The 25,557-nt window shown below is 36.1% G+C and overlaps 1 protein-coding gene across 2 annotated transcripts in view; it reads right to left on the reverse strand.

The window, feature by feature from the left end:
• Positions 1–25,197, reverse strand: part of LOC133529836 (homeobox protein MSH-D-like) — a 43,369-nt gene extending 18,172 nt beyond the window's left edge. The window contains exon 1 of one of the 2 annotated variants that reach the window (XM_061867646.1): positions 23,767–25,197. In XM_061867646.1, coding sequence (XP_061723630.1) covers positions 23,767–24,139 — 373 coding nt within the window. In that variant the 5' untranslated portion in view covers positions 24,140–25,197. The remainder of the gene's footprint in view (positions 1–23,766) is intronic. The other variant, XM_061867645.1, reaches the window with a different exon arrangement.
• Between the last annotated feature and the right edge of the window lie 360 nt (positions 25,198–25,557).

The raw sequence follows: 25,557 nt of genomic DNA on the forward strand, positions 1-25,557 counted from the left end.
TGTAAGCAATTAAAGTACTATGTCGTGGATTGTTTTTCTCTGGTTTCGAGGAACGAGGGAAATCACGAGACTGGTTAGAGGCTTCTACGAACTTTGCGATAAACGGCGTGCGATTTTAGATCACTGTTGGTTATAGGTGCAACGAGTTCAATTGGTCGATCAAATGTCGCAATGTATTGCAAAACGCATGCGATTATTGGTGACATTTGAAAGAAAGAAAGAAATAAATAAATTTGTTCAGGACGCTTACAATATTGCTTAAACCTATTAAAACACATTTATTAGTAAAAAGTATAAACGTCACTGAAAAGGTCTCCCCTCAGCTTGATGTCAAGTTATCTTTCAGGTATCTTGACACTGGTCTTCCGTGGAGACCTGTCCAAGCGATCGCGTCTGTACGTTTGGAGAGGCCATTAGGCTTACTGTATGAAAGGAAAAATCTTCTAATGTGCATTGTAAGTTAAAAGAGTGAATGATGGCTTACAAAATGAATGAAAATTTATAGTATACAGAGGTATAGATATACAGTAGCGATGAAATTAGTGGTAATAAAAAGTTACTAATTTTTACAAACATGCCCGGAAACATTAAATTTTCATAAGTAAAACAGCTTCATTTTTAAAACACTTTTCTACTAAGAATAAAATGTTTTCTCTGCTATCTCAGCTGACTGTACATTCTTAATTATTAACTAGAAATAAAAACAAAAATATTTATAGCTAAATGAGTTAACTGTTATGTAGGTAGAAAACTTCTAAATTGGTATAATAAATAAATAGTGTTACACAATTTGTAACGAGATATGAACTTTATTTTATCCCGAGGATAAAATAGTGAAATACATACTTTAGCAAATGTGTATGTTTGTGAGAAACTTACAGTAAGAAATAGGATCATTTAAGCTGTGTGCCAGTTTCAATGAATTGCTGTCATTATGTACAATTAGGTAGGTATTCGCTACAAATTCACACTCGTTCCGTTACAAACTTACAAAGCAATTCCTTATGAGGCAATACTTATTCATGAGTATTATGAATACTACTACATTTTAAATATCGTTTCTTTACATGTAACAGATTTCTTTTTTATACATATTTAAGCTGTGCTCTTGTCGGTGGAGCAATCTCCAACTCCTCCGTCCGGTCATCTGCCAACTCCTTAACCTTCTGTACCTAACCGTCTGTCTTGTCTATACAGTGTGTCCCTAGCCATTGGACAAAGCCGAAAGGTACATATGCATTAGGGTATTTAGAACCAGTGTACAAAGTATCATAACAGCCGGTATAGCGGTTTCGAAGAAATTAACAAATTACCAATTTTTACTTTGGAGCAGCCTGTATGTGTTAATAGCTCCTAAGGTAATATCCTCAAAGAATAGTATGGAACCTTCTTCAACCTTTTTGATTATCTTTTTTATTTATGACACTAATAAGCTTCTGACTTTTGAAAAATGTCATCATTATCAAATATTTCGAACAAATTGTCAAAAACACTGCCAAAGATTAACATAGTGTGTTTCTTTTTGTTGTCGATTATTGCAAATAACTTTTGTTCGAAATAATTATTTTTTTATCTTTTTTTCTAATTAAAAAAAATATTAACGTCAGAGCATTCCTGAGAAGTAACCCTACGTGGGATTTCAGGGTTTGTCCAATGGCTAAGGTCATCCTGTATATCTGACTTGTTTTCTACCGTATCATAAAAACTACTAAGAAAGTTGCATTTTATCCACATGTGGGGCAAGTAATCAGATGCAAATTTTGGTATTTCATGGTTAGTATTTTCCTCGTGTTGAGGTGATTAAAAATTTTGTGTTTTACTCGGAGGCAAAGTTTGTTTAACCCTCGTGCCTTGAAACCCTCGCAAGCTCAAGATTCCACTTCTCGAACACTTGCTAGGCTCATGCTTCAATTATGGAATCCTTCGCTTGCTCGGCTATCAATATTAGCACGAGCGGTTAAAGAATAACTTTGCCCCCTTAACAAATAACTATTGCTTTAAAAATCTTAGTTGAGTTAAAATTTATAAATACTTTGCTTGTCCACAATGAGAGTTTCACAACTTCGATTAGGCATCCTATCTGATCATATATGTTTTAAAGCCTTACGGAATATGGTCACTACAACATTTTATACCTACTATCCCGTGTATCATTATTTGCAAAATCTCAAACAACAGTCAATAGTCTAATTCAAAGCAGCACCACCGACCTACGTTTGTGTCGATTTAATTTAAATAAATAAATTTTATAGGACATTATTACACAAATTGACTAAGTCCCACAGTAAGCTCAATAAGGCTTGAGTTGAGGGTACTTGGATAACGATATAAATATTTATAAATACATAGAAAACACCCATGACTCATGAACCATGAATGAATGAATCCATGTTCTTCATGGGCCACACATATTGTAAACAATATAGTAATTAGTTTTGTAAGTATTACTTGTAGTGGCTGTTTGTTTACCCTAATAAAGAGAAAAACATCCGTGCTCATCACATAAATAAATGCCCTTACCAGGATTTGGACCCGGGACCATCGGCTTCATAGGCAGGGTCACTACCCACTAGGAAAAAATTTAGTAAGTATACCGTATAGTATATGTATTTCTATCAAAAAAAAAAAATACACCGTGCTTGCGTTTTATGTGTAAATTATGATTTCTGAATTCGTTTCAAGTCACTGCCTTAATTAACTATAAACCTACCTTAATTACGTAATAAGTCAAAGTAATGACGCTACAAATTGACAAGCCACCTTAACGTACAAGACGACATTCACACGGCTCACTATTAGCGTTCAGAGGTTGCTGTTCCGATTGCTTACCTACTTATATGGACGCTCACCGGCCGGTGTACATGTAAATGTACTCTTTAGGGGCTTAGAAGATGATAGTATTGTCATAGAAATGTCAAACGAAAGGATAAAATACAGAGTGTTTATTTAGTCACCTGCAATATTTAATGGCGTGAATATATAGGTCATACTGAACAACTTTTACTATGGGACCAACCGCGAATTCGCGAAAAAAAATTTACTCTTCCATAGAAAATGTCAATATCAGACAGCCAATGTATGAAACAGGCACATTTTTTTTCGCGATTTCCGGGTCGATTCCATAGTAAAAGTTGCTCAGTATAACCTATATATTCACCCCGTAAATTATTGCAGGTGTCTACGAAACGACAGACGCTACGAAAAGTCACGTTATTACTACCATCATTTGTTTCGATTGACGTTTTGCCATCAACGATTGTGATCTTGGCTAAGCCCCCTGATGTCATATAGGAACTGAGGACCTTAGTTTCAATGCCTAAGATGTAAAAAGTGGTCCTATAATGAAATCTTAATAATGTTCCCAATGTTATTATTTTCATTTACACGCTCACGCTTGACGATGCCGAAGACCGGGCAAAGGTGGAAAAGATTGAGTAAGAAAGCGGACCCTCGCGCTAGGTCGGGAAAACGTTAGGTTCAAGAAGATAGACTTTGTGCGATGGTAACGGAATAGAAGAATTGAAAATTTAAAGACAAAATGTGACACTTTTTTTCTCTTATTAGGGTCAAAAGAAAAGAGTTCGTGATTCTTAGTAGAAATAACATAACAAAATGTAGTGTACTTACAACTAAGTTATATATTACCCCATATGGTTACACTGGTTCACCTGAGGTATGACGCGCCTGCGTTTCGTAAGCAATTCGTATTCAACAGCGATTACAGCATCTATTCCGTACCTTATCTCCTAAGCATACAAGCGAAGTTCCTTTACCAAGCAATCTCCATCAGTCGCGATCTTTACTGATAAATTGACGTGAACTTTAAACTAAAGGGTTAAGGTTCAAATTGCTGATGACATGTAAGATTCTGGAAAGTAGTGCCAATCTTGTATCACGCGGTATCCGTAATTGCGATGCTTTTATGGTAACTTGGGAATTTCTAGCTTTACTACGACATATATCCTATTAAGTGTTGCTACGTGAATAAAAATTTCTGTTAGTGCGCTGGCGAATTTAAATCAGAGTTAAACTATGGTGAGAAGTGTAAGTTTATGGGACAGATAATAAAATACTACGTAAGATTTTTATCTTACTGAGAGTACAGGGTGTCACCGTTTAGGCGACATAATTTGCACCAAAATATATGTGGAGTACAAAAGTTACGTGTGTTCTATTGGTTTTCGATTTTCCATCCAAGTTTTGATTTAATTTTCTTGAAAACATGAGCGTTTTTCAAATTGTATGCACATTTAACTTTTTATAGAAAAAAATTCGATTTTCTTACAAAAATCAAAATCGCTAATATTTTCTACCTACATAATAAAAAAGGCCTAATTATATCGATATACTTAACAATTCTGCTCATGACAAACCCTGAAAAAAGTAACTGAGGTAAAAAAAATGGTTTGTACAAAATATGAAAAATCTCTATAGGTCGATTTTATTACTTGGTATTAAAACACATACACAAAGTTAAATAATAAGTAGGTACCAATAAGACAGACGCCCGAGTGCATATCGCTGTTCCAATATGATAAATTGATCAGCCATCATTAAACTTAAATCATTTTTAATATGGATGACAGCAGAATGTCATCTATTGGGTTGGGCTCCCTGACACTGCGGGGTTGCGTAATGCATCGCAACTATAATATGATTTGTAGTGTTTAGTTTTAAGATATATTGTTATAATATGTATGTTAGTTTTAAGGTATTTATTTATAGGCCAATAGTTTCATGAATTCATTCATGTCGAGCACTAATAGGACCTTGCATATATAGGTACTTGTAGTAGGCCCGCATGATTTATTATAAAACGACGCAAATAAAAACTTCAATGTGAAGAGTGTCGTATATTGTTAGATATATCTCCTTACTAATGTATATTTACACAAGTTCTCGTCATTTAAAGTGCCATATTTGTCAACATTACAAGTTGCTAGACAGAAAAACTCACAAAAAATGTAAAGTACAGTACAGTCAGAGACTAAAGTGCATACTGTCCATTTTCGTCTTGAATATCTAATGCCTACATTTTCCCATTGAAAAATAGCGAATCGACTACAATTTAAATACAGTGTTTTGACCCTAATAAATAAAATTTAAATTTCTAAAATATTTTTAATCTTTCAATAACCTAAAAAGTAGGGAACACATGACACATGTGACGCCATAAGTTGGTACCTAATTCATACAAACTTCATACTGACGAATTGTTTTGATATTTCGTTAAATACGTTTGACTATTAGCTAGTCCGATCCCCTATATAGGATGTAATATTTCGGTGGTTCCGTGGGAATCTGCCGAATCCTACACTAGAACAGGTGACGCCGCAACAGAAAATTGCATCACGAAAATGTTTTTTTTACTATAATAAATATTTATTATTTATTTATTTATTGGAAACATAATATACAGCATTACAGTCGAAAGCAAAACACTGTACAATACAAATTATAAAATAGGATTACACAATAGGAAAAACAGATCACAATCAACTTTCGTACATCACCTCACAATACACGGCCATCCATCGACTTATCACAATCGCAATCTGGTGCCCATGACAGAAGGATTCAGCAGCCTTAGAGCCCGCACCGCTGGTGAGTTTTTATGTGTTACAGTGCGTGTGATTGGGACTGTCAAAAGCTTGTGACGTCGCGGTCGCAGGAGATTTTTGGGCACAAATGGAATAGTGAGTCTAGCAAATTCTTCCTACCAGCTCAGGACGGTCTGTCTCGCTACGTAAAATTCTACATGCTGTCACCAGGAGATTGTAATTGCGCCTTACTGCAAGGGAATTAACCTAATGATCCTAACAAGTACTCGCTCGGATATATTAAGTTAGTTTTGAAGGTATGTACGTATGAACCTTAGTTGCCTGAGAATAAATGATATTTGATTTGATTATCTACGTAATGTACATAGGTATGAGAAAAAAAGGGGAGTTGTAAGACAAAAATAAATGATCTTACTAAATAGTAGTATTTATAGATTCATAAGAGCTGGCGCAAGATTTGTACTTAACTATCATAATTCTCAAATAAAATTCGCGCCAGCTTTCGTGAATCAACCTATAAGCACTAATGGTTTACACAATAGGTATTTATTGCTCTTGATAGATGAGAACCTAGCGACATTCACCATCCAAGGCAAAGTTGAAATAACATCGCGCAAGGTACGCATATTTGGCAGTATTAGAGTATTTGGTATTCAGCTCTATTTTTAATTCCCCGAAACTGTAATTAAACTGTAGTTTGGTTGGCCAACTATCCTAACTAACTATCCAATTCTTTTGTATTAAATATCAGATCGATTTCAAAACGGAGCAATCAAACTGTCTCTGTGTGTGTTGTGCGTGTGGCTATGGCTTAAAAACAAGGCTTAGATTAAAACTAAATTGCGTATCAGATTTTGCTTGTCTTTTTCTTTTTCTTCCTCCTCGCCTTTTCCCGTTTTACGGAGTCGGCTTTCCTTATTCTGAATCTCCAGGCGGTTTTGTTCTGAGCTTCTTTCTTACGTAAGTTAAGACATTGCATATCCTTCTCAATAGCTGTCGTCCATGAGGTAAGTGGTTTCCTCGAACTCTTTTTAAAATATTCATGGATAGGCATTTTCTGACGATGTGATTTTCCAGCCTTCGCATTATATGACCTGAGATGAGATACATTAGAGTATAGTCAACATCAAAAGTAGTGTAATAGACTATGCGTTAAACTATCTATGCATGTATTCTCTGATAGCTTAATAAAATGCGATATAGCTCTATGTATAAAATAATCAAACTTCTGCACTTACTTATGAAAGTTAACTGTCGAGATTTATTTTATTTCAAAAATATTTGAGGGTGGCTTAGTCTACTCGATAAGTTAAAAATGGAATTAGAGATACTACTCCTAAAAAAACGTGTGATACCTCATTAGATTTGGAGTGATGAGGTATAGAAAAATGTATTAGAAGCGTTTATTTGACACAAAAAAAAATTGGCGCATTATTTCTACTATTGATGCTGACTGTACCTAAACCTAGTCTTTTTTTATTTACATAGGGTTTTTTCAACTATTTGCCATATTTTGCCGGGTAAATCTTGAATGTGAATCAGACTGTTTTTTTTTTTATTAAAACTTTTAATATCTATCTAATCCAACTCAGAAATTTCAAAAAACATCTTCTATTTAAAACATGGAACGTCGAAGAAAATGGTAATTTAGTTTGACTGCACAATTGTGCATAATACGCCACTTCTATTTTTCTAGCATCACCTGGCCCTTAACGAGGAATCCGCTCTGCGCGCGCTAATTTCCAATAAGTTTTTCTGTTGTACTATATATAATATACGCCATTGACATTTGTCATGATTTATGACTAACTGTCAAACATGGCGACTGTGCTGTCACAGATGGTTCTTTTTTGACGTTTCAATGGTTTGGAAATATGGAATATTATCGAAGTGTCGTACTTTGTTGGATGATCGTGGAATAAAATTCTAAAGTATACGAGTACGCTCCACATTTATGTCTATGCTGGAAAAGAGGTATTGTACAGTCATCTAGTCACGACGGCGATCAAAAAATATGTGAGAAAGATCTTAAGTTATTTTGTTCACGTATGTTTTGGCGCGCCATGTTAGCCACATGCGCCCGGATCGATAAGCTAAATTGGCTACAGAATGGGTCGTACAAGATGAAGTATCAAGGAGATGGACAGTGACATCGCCCGCGTAAACACTGTAGAACCAGTGTTGCAACAGGTAGGGATAGGGAACAAGAGAACGTACTGTTTGGGGCAAATCTTGGATACAAAGAAAAACTTCCTAACATTCGATGGGTCAGAATTTGGTACATCTATTTATTTATTTATATGACCCTAGAGTATCCCACTGCAATATCCCACGGAAAAGTCCTCCATCTTCCCTTTCCACGTATCCCGGTCTTGACCCGTCTCCCACCAGATTCTATCAAAAGCTATGAATAATCTCGCCAACGCCTCGATTTTGTGCTGGGCCCCAGTTGGTGGTAGTTTTAACCCACAAGTCATTGAGTATACGGCAAACGTGTCCCGCCCAGTCCCACTTCAGCTTGGCGGCTGTTTCAGCCTACCTATTTGAGTTATGGAGCGTAGTATAGTGTTTTTGATGCGATCAGACTACTTCACGCCGAGAATACTATGCTCCATGGTGCGCTGATCGACAAACCTTGCGGTTGGAATCTGATTTTATGTCAAGGACCAAGTCTGTGCTCCTTAGGTCAGGATGGGAAGATTGCACATGTCCATGAGCTCTCTTTTAAAATATATAAATAGGGAAATCTCCCGTAATTTGCTCCTTCATAGACCAATGGGGAAGGTGGAGAGGCTTCGTACACTTTTTGCTTTGATCCTTCTAAAATAAAAACTAAGGGCTATTTTAACATGAAACTACTTTATCGTCAATTCATCTATTAATCATAACAGCATCTTTTTGATTTGATACAAAGCAAATTGGCCAAGTTAAGTATAACGATTTCCCCAAAAAGTGGGAATTGTACAAATGCACCTCACATGTGGGGTGGCGGCGTACACCATTCGTTTCTGTCCTGGATTCATAATTTTCTCAGCAATTTCACATGTTCCAGTCACCTTTTAGGCAAAAGTCCTGACCTAGTTTTGTAATAATTATATTTTTGATTTAAATTTTAAATGTTTGTTTAATTCCAAGGGGGGCATTCGTACAGTATTTTAGGGAACATGTCCATACTACGTCTCTCTCTATCTCTTTCAAGTATCTTGGGAGCCAGATCAGAAAAGATAACAGACTAGCCTCCGAGATCTCTTTAAGGATTGCCAAAGCTGCGTCCACTTTCGGCCGGCTAACGCATCGTGTCTGGGGATCAAATGATCTAAAGCTTCAGACGAAGTTGTCGGTGTACAAAGCCATGGTTCTTCGGATTCTTTTATATGCTTCGGAAACATGGTGTTTGTACAAAGGCGATATTCGCTCGCTAGACACGTTCCACTTGCGCTGTCTACGTTCTATTTTGCGTATAAGATGGCAAGATCGCGTCCCCAACACTGAAGTACGTCGTCGTTGCAAGATGCCAGGCATGGAGGCGCTCTTGATGAAGGGTCAGCTATTAAGATAACGTAAAAATTCCCAAATCTGGAAAAGTGTAGTTTATACAACTTCAAATAATAAGACCCTATAGTTATCATATCTGCGACCAAGGCCAGTGTACCCTGCGTCATACGCCGGGAATATAGGTAAACAAAATAAATTCGCGATCGACCTGCTAAAATTATAATTGAATATAAAGGTAATACTGGTAAATGCAATCGTGACACGTGACCAATCGCTGCATCGATAGCACTCTTCTATTTGATTGGCTGCCTTCACTCACGTAATTGGCGCAAATCGGGGACTTCACGCTTCGCCGCGCCGGCCATTTCATTACCTATTGCTGATTTATTATTTGATAACATTATTTTTAGGGATTCGCCAGATATGAGGTACCCAACAAGGTGGACTTTGATCCAGATCGTAGGAAACCGGATAAAGAAAGCGCACGACTGCTGGTAGCACAGGTCTTTGGGGCAGGCTTACATTCAGCAGTTTAGACGTATCGTAATATTTGCCACGAGGCATATGAAAAATACGGAGCACTGGATAGCTTTCCGTTTTGTGTTAGGGGAAAAAATGCCCAAGAATTACGGATGAAATTGGTCAAGGTTTGAACTTCCCTATTTCAAAATCGTTTGTTTAATAATTTGTTTATATTGTTTGATGTTATGAAATGTTTCCGATTTGCCTCCGGATGGTAAAAGCCAATGCTAGGTTCAAGACTTTGGCACTAGATGATACATAAAACAACAGACAGGATTGGATTATTCGTTTTGCTATTTTCATGTCATTAGTCTAATTCTGCAATTTCTCCAAACTATATATTGCATTTTCTGTGTACATATTTGAGAACATGAATGTGCTCTTTAGATCGACAGCTGTAATATGGCTGTCTATCAATGACTGAATCATAAGGTCTACGTTTCGTATAAAAACAAAAGATTGTCCTACAATATTCATTTAAAACACTAAAGTGCCCTAGCGACGTAGTCAGTCTTAAGTTCCTTTGAAGTTATAATAGTAGTAGTATGTTTAAAACATGCTGCTGGCATGCTGGTGCTTTACGAAGAAAAAAATGCTATGGAACCCTTGAAATAAAATCCAATTATATTATAACTAGCACCGATAAGGTTTCAATAATTTCTTTTCATTACCTATTGATTATTTTTTATTTGATAGCAACCGATGCATGGCGTAATTTTAAACTTTGGAAATTAAATTGTGCTGTATCTAATGTGCCGTGGAATAGATTTTTTAAACGCGATAAGGGCTAAATTAAATTATCGTATTCGTAACAACATTTAATACCTTGAATTTATTTAATGCGCACCGTGAAATCGTCCTTTTTGACCTAGAGGTTAAATTACCTACTATTACTGCAAAATTATGGATAATATAGGTACATAAAGAGTAATTAATCGATTCGTGGTTTGACGGGTGGCAATGTCGACATCTAAGTTCCTGGGCAAATAAGGGGCCTAATAATATTCTGGGGCCCCGCTGAAAAGCTCCCTGCAGGGCATAAACAGCCGCGGCCGATCTGGAAAGGTTTAAATAGACTGCGGTCCCAGGTTGGCCGCAGCAAGGAAAATTTGATAAGGTGGGGCAGTATAAGTGGCTCAGATGCTCTATGTGCATGTGGCACGGCTCCCCAACCTATGATGCACATGCTGTCCTGCTCAGTGAACCCGCACACCTGTTCCGAGCAAGATCTACAGGCTGCGACAGACAGGGCATTAAGCGTCGCTACCTTCTGATCCCGCTTAAGTAATATGAATCACGAAACCATCGACACGAAAAGAAGAAGGGGCAAATGTATTAGACGATTTCATAGTAGGTATATGTAAAAAGTGTCAAGACTTAATTGCTGACATATTAACGCCATTGAAGATAGTTTATTTTCAAGAATGCTGATTATAATGCACTTTTGAACGTTATATTTGACGCTACGCCTCCCCATCTGATCCGAGAAGATTGGTCAACTCCACTGCGCCTCGTGTGTATTATTATGCGTACCTAATTGGCTTTTTTGAGTGCACTTCGATCAACAGTGATCTATTGTGACGGCACTTTAAAGTTGCCCATGCCCATTGAATTTAAGAATTTCAATATATTTTGGGCTGTAATGTGTTGTAACTCATCGCTTCATCTCAGCGCATCATGTAACCGCGTCTCCAAGACGAAGTTTGGATTTGAGAATTATACCCGGGCTTTCCATTATCCGGATTCGCAGAATAAAAATTGACGGAGTCCCTGTGGCTGGACATAGAGAGAATGTTGATTAAAAATACCCACACCGACAAAGGTTGTGTCATGTTACATAGTCCCAATTTCGTGTAAATTCTTAAATGCCATCGGACCTAAAAGGAACGTCAATTTATTACACACTAATTAGGAGTTAACAAATAAAAACTATACTTAATTTAATAACGCGGCTTTACAAAATAGATCATTTATTACTTTACAAGATATCATTAACAACGCGTTAAAAGGTTTTTGTTTCCAGTAATGAAGTCGGATCATTTATTTTGACAAGAAAAATGAAGTGTTCGAACGCGGTTGACAGAAAAAGTTGGGTGTTAATTATTAAATGCCAGTTGGTGTTTATTAATGTTTCGTATTGGTTATTAAAATAAAAATTGCTACCAGTTATTGGAAAAACTGGTTTTATATTATTGGTTGTATTGCATCTGATTGGAACAGCTAACCTATAATAATGATACCTATAATAGCTACCCTCTATTGCGCCGGTATCTTAAACTCGTTTTTTATAATATGCTGGTGTTCAGTATGAAAAAACTGTATTCTAGCTGTATTAGTTGGAAAGAAGCGTGTGGTCTAGTCAAAAATAAGGAGTTCTGGAGCAGACTCTAAGCCATTGACATTAACATAAATCTGTAATTTCTCAATAAATAACCTTTTTGACGTTTCATGCAGGGGATTTTTGAAATTTGCGGTAGACAGCATTGTCTGCAGTTGTCGTGCTGCAATACTGCAGCAGTACCTAGTGTTGGTGTAGTGTGACAGTAGGTTACATTGCTCGTAGAACTAATGGTCACTGAGGTAATAAGGTTCTTCTGTGCCAACCCTGGAATACGCGATCCGAAATCTCACAATAATGTGGACTGATCTTCCTTTGGACCACTTAGGTAATAGCTCTCTTAACAAGAATACCATTTTAATCAATTAGGATATCTATACAAGGTGTGCATACCGAGCGTGAAAACGATTAAGTGTATTACACTCTAGAGCAATGAAAACGGGCACTATGTGATGTATGTTTATAAATTACTAGCTTCTACCAGCGGCTTGGTCTTGCGTGGAATAATGATGATTATGAATATTGATAAAAATTACGAGTATATACCACGTAATCGCCCATACAAAAAGAGAAAAAGTTTTTCCACTTATAGGTAATTATTTTCCATTCTTCATGATTTTTTTGTATTATTGACACAATGAAAAACTAGGTTTATAGGTTCTGCTTTTTTTTCTCAAAATTTACAATACAACTTTTTTTAAAGCGAAACCCTTATAAACCTAGAATATAATTATGCTGAAGCGATCGAAATCAAAATCAAAGTCATTTGTTAAGGTTTAGTTAGTGGAAAATGTTTTTTCCTGAATTGGAATTTCATACAAAATGTACCGTTATTTCGCTAGGATCACAAAGATATTCTTCCCTCTTAACTATAACAACAGACAGAGTTACTTTGGCTTTTTTGGTTATATTAGTAGGGATATTATATCGCTGTACCTATATATACATAGATGTACCTATATTGTATACGAAATAGAGTTTGATATTGCCTAACCAGTGTCCCTGCGATTAAATAAAAATAAATATCATGGGACATTCTTACACAAATCGACTCGGCTCCACAGTAAGCTCAATAGAAGTAGAAATAGTATATTCATGGCAGAAATATACAAATAGAAAGAGGAACAAAAACAAACTTATACAAACTTACAACGTATGATATTACATTACATGACAGCCACATTACATTACATTTTGACGACCGGTCTGGCCTAGTGGGTAGTGACCCTGCCTATGAAGCCGATGGTCCCGGGTTCAAATCCTGGTAAGGGCATTTATTCGTGTGATGAGCATGGATATTTGTTCCTGAGTCATGGGTGTTTTCTATGTATTTATAAATATTTATGTATTATATATATCGTTGTCTAAGTACCTTCAACACAAGCCTTATTGAGCTTACTGTGGGACTCAGTCAATTTGTGTAATAATGTCCTATAATATTACACATATTAGCCACGAAATGGTCAATAAGGCTTGTGTTATTGTAACTGGATGACGACATACAGGGTGTCCCCCATCACGGGGCATTAAATTTATTATGGTAGCTACTTTTATTATAGCACCGATCCGGAAGTTATGTTTCTTACCAAATATGTACATATGATTTAATTTAAGGGATTCCTAGTGTTTTAATAGTATGTAATGATATATCAAGTGTTGAACTAAAATAGTCTGTAAGTTGTATGTGTACTGATTCTATGATACATAAATAAAAAGTTTTTATTTAAATAAATTAATATCTATATCCATACTTACTTGATAAATTCACTGACATTAAATTGTCAGTGAAGAGGATGGCCAATGAGACTCTGTGAGACCAAAAGTTGAATCCTTTAGTTCAGTTATTTTAATAATTCCCAGTACCTAGTGGTTGATTATGCACCAGATACAGAGGACCTACCGCAAATACCTGTTTTTTAGTATTTGTTGTTATAGCGGCAACAAAAATACATCATCTGTGAAAATTTCAACTGTCTACCTATCACGGTTCATGAGACACAGCCTGGTGACAGACGGACAGACAGACAGACAGACGGACGGACAGCGAAGTCTTAGTAATAGGGTCCCGTTTTACCCTTTGGGTACGGAACCCTAAAAAGATTGAAGAAGGTTTCATACTATTCTATGAGGATGTATTACCCAGGGGCTACAAACACACACATGCTGCTCCAAAATAAAAATCTCAATTTGTTAATTTCTTCGTAACCGCTACACCGGTTCTTATGATACTTTACTGTACATATGGTGCTACTTTACCGCGCTAGTGCGATAATAAGCACATTACGTAACGATGTCGAAAATTTTAAGGGCCATATATACTGTAAAATGTTGTACGATACATGTGCGAATAGGCAATTTGAAACCCGTGTCGAGTTAAAATATTCCCTTCGGTCGTGTTTTAATTTATCCCCACTCGTTGCGAATTTCCTATTTTACGCACTTGTATCGTAATATACTATTATACTATATATGGTGCTACTTTACCGCACTAGTGCGATAATTAGCATATTACGTAACTATGTCGAAAATTTAAAGTGCATGTGTACTGTAAAACGTTCTGTAAAATGTGCGAATGTTTTAATTTATCGCCACTCGTTGTGAATTTCCTATTTTTCGCACTTGTATCGTAATGCACTATTATATACTGGTTCTAAATACTCAAATGCATATGTACATTTTGGCTTTGTCCAATGGCTAGAGACAAACATAAATATAACTTTGTCTGAGTATCCAAAACACCGGTGTTCGTGTGTACGCGACAGTGCGTGTAACAGTTTTAGAAATGAAAAATGTCGTTCCAAAGTCAACAGTAAATTATTTAACTTCCAAATAGGCTCACTTTTTATAATTCAGTACCCCTAGTGTAAATTTTATCGACATCATGACGTGACGAACGCGTTTGCGTTAAGTCTCATTTTGTATAGGATTTTGAGTTTCCAAAACGCTTGGCGCGCTCTTTCTAAATCCAATACAAAATGAGACTAAACGCAAACGCGTATGTCACGTTTCAAAATCGAATTTATTTACACTAGGGGTACAGTTGTCCTCATCAAGTACTTCAATGTCATTACCTAGGTCTTTTAAAACAAGCATATGTAAACAAATGATCGTCTTTTACGTTTTTAATTGAGCCTATTTGAATACAAAGGCGACCTTATGCCTCGTTTTTTACTCGGTCATTAGCATGGTAAATAAGCAATTACTAGTGAATCTAGTGATTGTCCGATTTGAATAAGGTCTAGGGTGAGTCTGGTTGGAATGAATTCAGTGAATCAACGAATTATATTATGAGACGTACGAACGTGTGCTTACGTAATTATTTACGTAAAGTAGCACTTAGGAGGTAATCACGTGTCATAAAATTGCTACAACTGATACCAGAGAAACAAATTAATATATACATACATTTAATCACGCCTAATTCCTGGAGGGGTAGGCAGAGACCACGGATTTCCACTTGCTACGATCCTGACATACCTCTTTCACTTCCTTCACTTTCATAAAATTCCTCATACACTCGCCGCTTAGGGTGCTCTTGACCTGGCCTTTCTTCAGGATTTCCTCGATTTGATCAGAGGAAGTGCGCCGAAGTCTACTCCATCCAGCTCCCTCTTCTACTTCTCCCGTATACACTCTCTTTGTTAGCCGTATTTCGCCCATTCTTTCCACGTGTCCAAACCATCTCAACATATATTTCTCAATTTTTGTCACTACATCTTCGTTTAAGTATACATTCATTTTCTTTTTTTATATATTAATAGTAGTGGTTTATGTGACTGCTACATAATGAAAGATATTAAAATACGAGTGTAAGCTTATGACACAAGCAAAAGCGAGTTTGAAATGAGGCCAGATCAAATTCCTTTATTTAACATAAATATGTTCGAAATTTGAATGAAATTTGAATCGATATCGATTTAATAATTTCCGCAGACAAGAAATTTGTTCTCAAATCATTTATCTTTATGCTGGCAGTAATTTGGGGTTTGGGGTATAGGGTTTAGGGGCCATATCTTGGGATTAGTTGTCAAGCCGAACCCAGGCTCCCCTGAGCTGTGGCAAAATGCTGGGACAACGCAAGGAAGAAGAAGAGTAATTTGGGGTTTCTGAACGCATCTAAGCGAGTTTATGATATGTGTTTAGATAAATAGTGTTAATGTTATTTCTAACTGCATCTACTTATTATTTTTTCTTAGGCTAGCCTACCCTACATTGAAGTAAAAATGCATATGGGTTGCTTAGCTAATACCTGAATCAAGCGGGGTAAAAAAGAGTGAAAACGTAAAGAGAAAAGTTTATTAACATTTTAGGCATTATTGATATTTTTGATGCATACATATTTTTATCAGACATTGAAGAATGGTGCAACGTCATGCCTCTGTATATTACTGGAAATCTCTATATATGTTGGTATTATAGCTTTACATACCAACACTACGCTTAACTACGGCTTACGGTTTTGCGCTTTGCATGTTAGTATATATTGACAGCGAGTTTCGTAACATATAAATGCAAATAAATATTGTCTTCATATTTTTAGCTTTAAGTATAATGAAACGAAGCCTGCAGGGGTAAGATGGTCGGCTCTTTATCATTTGACACCATGGCTCTCCCGTTTTAACAAGTATGTAAGCGCGAAAGAGACGGGTATAGTGACAAGTGATAAAAATGGAACCATGCTGCCACCGCTGGTATGATATCCTACTACTTATATAACTTGAAAACGTAAAATTATACTTGCCTGACCTCTATCATATGGTTATGCACAAAACTAGAGTGCAAGTATAACAAAGTATAAAAAAGTGTTGTAGTCATATATTTTTTCACCACACCAACTGGTGTAAGCCCTCTGGATTGTTTAAAAACTAATGAGATAGTTGCATTTTATCCACATGTGGGGCAAAGGAATCAGATGCAAATTTTGAGTTGTTTAAGGAAAAGGATGTTAGCTGGTAGAATTGACTTTTAAATTATGATTTTGAATGATAATTGTTTTATTACGTTCATTTGGATTTGATTTGGTTTGTTTTTTTTTTGGTGTTTCATGGTTAGTATTTCCTTCACGTTGGTGTGGTGAAAACTTTTGTGTTTCACGCGGAGGCAAAGTTTGTTTAACCCTCGTGCCTTGAAACCCTCCCAACGCTCAAATTTCCACTTCTCGAACCACTCGCTACGCTCGTGGTTTAATTTTGGAATCTTTCGCTTGTTCGGCGGCGGTTAACCAACAACTGTGTCTCCTTGTAAAAAAACCTTTTTACCCTTACAAAAATATCACTAGATGGCGACCTAAAACAACTTTTCAAATTAAAATTACTTATAAAACGTTTCAACGAATATATTGACTTTGTTTATACACACATTACCATAACATTGCTTTACAAGAAGCACAAGCAATTACTGCACGGTTCAATCAGACAAATGTAAACGTTGACCGCTGATTATCATTGGCTCATTTCAATTTAATCGTCTGAACTAACTTTTTACTTTCACTTTTCCTACAATAGTAGAGAATATCGTTATTGTTAACTGACTTTGGAAAGAATGGGGTTCTTAATATGTCGGTATCTTTGTTAGGGTTCTGTGGCAAAAAGGTACAAAAGGAACCCTTATGGTGCGACTCTTTCCGTCCGTCCGTCAGTCTGTATGTCTGTCACATTGCTAAATTAGCTAAATATCTGGTGAACCTCTGAAGCTATCGATTTGAAATTTGGAATAGTTATGAAACTTATGAACAACATAAGAGTTCCATAATTAATATTATTAAATAATACTAATATATTAATAAATAATACTTTCAATGTGTCTGGTTTAACGCAGACATATTGAAAGTATTGTTTATTTATATTTTTATTTTTATTAACTATGGAAAATGTCTAATATGAAGAGCGGGCAAAATTTCAAAGTCTAGTGACTAGGTCAATTTGGAGTAAATAAGTGGAGTATCTTTTGAAAGAGCTCAAGTTTACATTACAAAACATGTTTTCTTTTTTAATTCATAGTGAAAAAAAAAAACAATATTTATGAAGGAAAATGTAAAAAAAATACATTTATGTATATTGAGTAAATACCGAGTTACAAAGCTAACCCAGACACATTGAAAGTGTTATAATTTTATTTTTATTAAGTATAGAAAATGCCCAATATAAAGAGGGTGCAAAATTTGAAAGTCTAGTTACTAGGTCCTAGGTCAAGTGGGGTATCATTTGAAAGATCTGAAATTGTACATTCCAAAACATTTTTTTCTTTCACAGTGGAAAAAATATGGGTTGCTGCCAATCAGATTTAGATTCAGATTTCTATTCATAAATCATAGTGTTCTACATATCAAATTAAGTGGGTACATAAAACAATTCATTCACTGAATATTAGGTACTAGCACATAAGTTGAATAGGCGTTTTACAGGTACATATTAGTACTAATTTATGTCTGCATGCATTATTTTTTAAGTAGGTACATAATCGAAAGACAAGTTTCGATTTATAATTTCGAGTCGCTACACGTCTCGACAAATTGGGCAAGCTAGATTTGTTAGTAAATAAAGTTTTTAGACGATTTGCAAAAGCGATACATTTCGCTTTTATATATTTTCATAATTTTGATATATATATCATATATTTTCCATCGTTTTGATATATTTTTCGAATAGTTAGTAGATGAGTGTAATTATTAATATTAACTTACCTATTTGTAAGTACACGGCTACCGGACGGAATAGGGACCAGAAAAATATAAACAACCTAACTGATAAATATTGTTTGTTAATTGTTTTATACTTTCTGTTGAATTAAGTACGTTTGGCGGACACGACAAAGAAATAAATAAAAAATTGCCACGAACATATTTGTTATAGCAAACCTATTTGTATATGTCCAGGAACGTGTTTTAATTGATACAATATAATATTCGGCCGGTAAGCAGATCAGTGAAGGTCGATCTTATTTCGGATCCTCTATTATTACCGTGAAGAGACATACGCACAGTCTGACCGTGGTTTGTTGAAGTATACCTAATTAATTATAATTGATGTATTTATTAATGAGTTACACACTCGTGTAGACGTAAGTGGATTTATTGAGTTACAAGACATGTCTGTCAAATTACATCAATTTGAATAAATGTGTTTCTTAAACAAAATAACACATTGATCACATTATACATATATTTACTTCACGCAGTGAAAACGTTTTAAAGTCAATTATCAAATTACAAACTACACTCAAAATGAGATCGTGAAATTTTTAGTTTAGGGCTTGTGCACAAATCACGCGAGGTTAAGGTATACTCTCCTAAGGTACACTCACGTGTATTTTTCTATAGTGAACGAAACTAATAAAAAATATCAATCACATACTTTTTCTCGGGTTCGTAAAACATAAATCTTCACTTGGCACTTCGAAATTGCGAGTATAAACAAGATTTTCTCTAACAATACTATTTATCTTAAAATTAGGTCGAATGAAAATATAAAATAAAAATACACGTGAGGTTATGTGGGAAAGGGGGGGTTAGCCAAGAACCTCACCAAATATCACCAAGGTTAAGGGTCAAAAAAGTAGCCGAAAAAACCTCTCGTGATTTGTGCACAAGCCCTTATAATAAAGGTAAAATGACAAGGTATAAGACAAGTCGAAATTTAAATTAGTACAAAAACAAGGTACGTTTGATCCAATAAGGATTCAAGCTAATTTGGTTATCAATACTAACAGTATGAAATGTTCAATGTAAAGTAAACCGTAAATGGCTCAACTATTAAAGTCCGTGACCATACCTATACTAATAACATTTCAGAAACCATTGCAATAGTAAAATTATGAAATAGGTACGGACAACACATCCTACTAGCCGAAGTATTTGTTTTCACAGGGTATCTGGCGGCGTAGCCAACGTTACAATCGTTCACGCTCCGTGGCGAACGAAACGCAACTGTCACAGTCACACTAATATGGAAGAGTGATAGAGACAGATAGGCTACGATACGCTACGGAACGTGAACGATTGTAACGTTGGCTACGCGGCCTCAGTCCTACCTATTTGTTGCATGGCAACCAAAATTTGGCATTGTTCAAATAAATAAACATTCATTTCTAATGGGATTATTCGCGAATGCTTAAATCGACCGAGATATAAACCGTGATAAAAATAATATAAAAGGTAATCACGGTTTATATCCCGGTCGATTTAAAGTGTAGTGAAACTAACCGTGAATCATTCAAAACTGTTATTCGTGAATGATCTATTGAAGAATAAATCAGTCGGTTATATTTTCAAAAAACATTACTTATTCTTAATTTATTAACACGAATGATATGTAGTAGGTACACTTTCAAATTTGTCATTAATAAGCAACATAGTTTTTTTTGACCCATTTCTGATGACAACCTATGATCCATTACGATACCACTTGGTTGCACTTGAACACCAGAAGTACTACTATTGAAAATTGAAGATTCACCCTTAGGCTACAGATGTTTTCCGAAAAAAAGGAAATTGTTATGTCGAAAAACGTGTGAGTTTGTTTTTCGAAAAACTAACATTTTGAGTTATTAACTCAAAATTACTAGGACTAATGATTAAGTTTCCCCTGTCTTCCATACAAAATATATGAATTTGTGAGTTTTCAGTCGATATAAAATGTACCTATGCGAATATGCATTATTAAACTGAAAAACATAATTTACATTTTTAATTTTTAATCAATAGTTAGGTATCCGTTTATTTATAATCTAAACTACAAAACTTAAAACCTAAATCGAAAAATAAAAAGTCTTAAAAACTATCATGAATATAAATAAAAGTTAAACCGAACTTTTTTCGTATGTCGAAAAGAAAAATATGTATTTTTTTATGAAAATGTTACTACATTAAAGAGTAACAGAGAAGAACTTCGCATTAAACCTTCCGTAACCTCGTGTAACGTTGCAATTTATATTTTACTAATAATGTTGCTTTCGTTTTTTTTTAATCAATTGTAATAAGTAATCGGTCCTCGAAGACTGCTCTAGTAATTTCAAATGAAAATGTTTATCCATATGTTTCAAAAGGCATAGTCAAATTAAAAACACGCAGCAAGCGATTAGATACATCTTAAACAGAAGAAGCACAACTGGCATTAGCATTTTCATTATCATATAATTTTAAATTATCTTAAAAGTATTAATTGCATCAGTAATGACAAAATGAGATTACGAGTAAATATTGCTAAAGCTGCCTCGCCACTGTAGTAGTGCAGCAGACATGTTTGCCGAGAGGCATACGGATGGCTTCCATGCCATCAGACGCAAGAGGATAGCCTCTCTGCTGGGACGAGTGAGAGGCAGCAATAACAGCATCCTGAGTATGGTATCCGGACGCGTCGACTGCCCTATATTAAGGCATCGGGTTAACATTGTAACAGCAGCACAAAATAATTAAGTAGGTATCTGTTGTAATGTCTATTTACTTTTAATTTCATAGTAAATAGTAGGAATATTGCAATTTGACTAATACTTAGTTTATAGGTTCCCTAGTTTAAGGATATATGGATGTTTAAAGTCTGAATTAAATCATTTTTATTTATTTTATTTTAAATGCCATTCTAACTCTCGCAAACATTTCGATCAGATAATCCATTAGAACCAGTACTTGTCTTGACACTGATTTCGTTTCCTAATTACAACTTGTCACTGTTCTAATCGTGTATCAGATGATGTGTCAGGCGGATCGTCTTCTGTGTCCAGTCTGTCAGTCTCTCATCGTTTGCCACGTTTTCAATTGTTGCTAATGCAAAAGTAATTTTATATTATGTATTTATCGTATCGCGTTTACAATACTCTGTACATTCATGAATTAGTTTACAATCTCAATGTACATTTTTCAACAAATGTTTTGGATAGCGATGTTTGATTAATTATTAGAAGTTGACCAATGTGTTACTAGATAAAGCTCCTCGCTACAGAGCGCAATGTGTCGAGCAATTGTCGACTTTAAAAACGGGACTGACTCGTTTTAATGAATTTGATATACTCGTAGGTACATATTTGTATATCTCACGTATGTTTTCTTTTTGAAATTTTAACAGATCGTAATGATTATAACTTTAATATTATAATTATGATTCTAATATTAATATGTTAATAATTTTTAAAGGTCCCTATTTTTTGATATTTTAACTGTAAACGTTATTCCGCCTACCTACTAGTTGGGGTTCCGTAGCCATATGGCAAAAAAACGGAACCCGATTCGGATTCGTTATTCCGTCTGTCCGTTTATGTCACAGCCACTTTTTTCCGAAACTATAAGAACTATACTGTTCAAACTTGGTAAGTAGATGTATTCTATGAACCGCATTAAGATTTTCACACAAAAATAGAAAAAAAAAACAATAAATTTTGGGGGTTCCCCATAATGAGAACAAAAATTAAAAAAAAAATTTCATCAAACCCATACGTGTGGGTATCTATGGATAGGTCTTCAAAAATGATATTGAGGTTCCTAATATCATTTTTTTCTAAACTGAATAGTTTGCGCGAGAGACACTTCCAAATTGGTAAAATGTGTGCCCCCCCCCCCCCCCCCCCCCTGTAACTTCTAAAATAACAGAATGATAAAACTTAAAAAATATAATATACATTACCATGCAAACTTCCACCGGAAATTGGTTTGAACGAGATCTAGTAAGTAATTCGTTTTTTTTAATACGTCACAAATGTTACGGAACCCTTCATGGGCGAGTCCGACTCGCACTTGGCCGCTTTTTTTTCTGACTTCACCGGTCAGTCACGAAGAAGTAGCCGCGTGAGTGTTACAATGTAACGATCATGGCAATTACCACGTCCCGAGTAGTTACTGGACACCTGATAACGGAATGAGAAGGCACGAAAAAACCTGCCGTCCGTTAACTCGATGTGTGGACGACGTTCGGAAGATTGTGGGTCACTTTTGGATTAATTAGTTCAGGGGCCTACCGTGAACACCGAATTTTGCAAATTTCGAGGATCTTTCTCTTTTGCTCTCGGTAAGACGTAATAAGAGTAACAGAGAAAAATGCCGGCAATTGACGAACTTCGATTTACGCGGTTATAGCCCTTTACCGGGACAAGTGGCGTATTCCAAGGGAGGCCTATGCTGAGCCCTGAGCCATGAAAGGTTGAAATGCTGTTGATGATAATTTTGTGACAGTACATTTTAATTTCTACTTATTTTAGCCCTTTTCACCGGTCGCATCGTAGATTGCTTATCCAAAAATTGGCGCAGATTCCAGTTTTCCGAAAACCTGTAATCTTCTCGTCCAAGGGAATTTCACCGAAAATCTAATCTATTGTGTTTTATAACTTGACTCACTCAGCACAAAAATAGGTAAGTGTGGTACTATTATATTTAATAGACAAAAAATAATTTGTACCACTTTTAGAATTTCGATTAGGTAAGTTGAAATTGAGCTCATCTAGAATACTTAGGTGATAGGGCAAAGTTATGGTATCATTAGTTAAGCAATGAAGTCAATAATAAAACATTCGATCAGTACCTCTAGTGTAAATAAATTCGATTTCGAAACGTGACATACGCGTTTGCGTTTAGTCTCATTTTGTATGGGTTTTTGAACAGCGCGCCAAGCGGGACGTTTTGGAAAGTCAAAAATCTCATACAAAATAACACTTAACGCAAACGCGTACGTAACGTTTCGCTGTCGAAAATATTTACACTAGGGGTACAGATCAAATTAACGCCCGTTAGAATCGACCCGATAGCCAGTAGATAACTGATGGTAAAAATAGAGTCAGTTATTACTGCTCATTTATTTCCGACCCATTTAGCTTCTTTAGATAACTGCGTATTTCCATTGTATGTCTTTCGATGTGATGTCAACTTACCATTGGGTGATCCAGTCCGGAACATAGGGTTAGGAGCCATCCAGGGGAACGCTCCAAACGGCCACGTCGGCGGCGGACCCTGGTACAGCCGGGGCAGCATTGGCTGCGGCACCACCACTCCACTCCTCTCCGTCTCCTCTCCATTCCCACTCTCCTCTCGTTCCTCCTCTCTCTCATCCCCCGCGTTTGAGTCGACGTCCTCGATGTCCACGTCGCTGTCGTCCGTCTCGAGCGTGTTGCTCTCATCGTTGCTGTGCTCCTGGTCCTTCGAGGGCTCCTTGCTGCCCAGCAGCGAGTCCACGCTGAAGGATATCCGGCCCTTCCCGCCGCTGTCCGCGGCCTCTGACCGCTCGCATTCGAGCGAGGTCTTCATTTCATCTACTCAGCATTTCAGATGTCAATACGCCATCTTTACTTAAAATTTTGCAAATGTTACCGTTAAAACGTCAGATCAGTTAAGATTCTAATTGAGGTAACTAAGATTCTTATTCGGTTTCCGGAAAAACGTCCGACCGTCGGCGTTTTTCAGTTGTTGCAAAATTTCCAGCTGTCAAATTTAGAGCATTGGAAAAAAATGCACTATAGACTGTTAATTGATTTACACTCAGAGTCAAACTTCACTTTGAGTCACAGTCACAATCGCACAAATCGCGTCAACTATCGGATTGAGCAATCGGATATTTAGTTTCCAATTTGTACGGACTCGCGCAAATCGCGTGGAAGCGCGGTGAAAATCGCGCCAGCATTGGGGCGAGTGCCGACTTCTCTGTACCGAGCGAGAGAGACGGTATTATACACCGAGGAATTTTAATAAGCGGCGCGGCGAGAGCGGGACAACGATACGAGCCAACATGTGTGTAAATGTGATATTGAGTAGGCGGGGCCCGTCGCGCTCAAATTAATACTCTCTGTGGAATACGCCTTATAAAATAGTAAATGTGCAATATCTTTTGAGTTCTATCTGAAACAAAATAGAGTATATATTCGCTTGGGTTTATGAATAATAAACTGACGTAATAGAGTTGAGAGTGTCGGATTGCAGCAGCTATTGTGTTGAATGAAAAAGGAGTAAATAGACTGGTGCCGTAGGCGGAGAGGGGCTTTACGATTTAATTATTCGCAAACGCGGAGGCATTTTGTAGCTCGCTAATGTCTCATTGTCATTAGGCCCGCCATGTTTGATTTGTTTATGACACAGTAGGTGAGAACGGGTGACGTTTTGGAAACAAAACGTTATTTGTTGGCAGTTGGCTCGGAAGTGGGCTGGCGCGCTCCTATGAAATTCGAATGTTGGAATTAATACTGTTTTGTGTGAGTTAGAAGTTTCAGTTCAACTATCTTATTGGCTCAGCTATGTGTTTGTAGTTATTGATGGTTAAGGGGATTTGCGATAATACAGTTTAAAATTAACCAGTAAAACAATCGATAAGTTTTGATTTTATAATTGCTCTAAAACATTACAATACCTATCTACCTATAATATTAAATATTTGTAGATAAAACCTGAAAAAAAAAATGTAGGTCGCCTCAAAGTTTTGTTTCAGAAATTTTCAATTGTACCTATATGACATATTTTTTGCGCTTTGTGCTCAAAATGGAATTCCAAATTTAGACAACTAGTTTTACATTATGTTTATTATACAAACTATCAAATTATGTCCATTTTTATATAGGTCGCTAATGTCTCATAGTCATTAGGCCCGCCATGTCTAATTTTGTTTATGACAAACGGCCCTATTCGAACTTTAAAAAACATCAAATATAGGTCTAGATACGAAATGGATCGGATAA

The sequence above is a fragment of the Cydia pomonella genome, chromosome 21, assembly GCF_033807575.1.
Source record: "Cydia pomonella isolate Wapato2018A chromosome 21, ilCydPomo1, whole genome shotgun sequence".
NCBI lineage: Eukaryota > Metazoa > Arthropoda > Insecta > Lepidoptera > Tortricidae > Cydia > Cydia pomonella.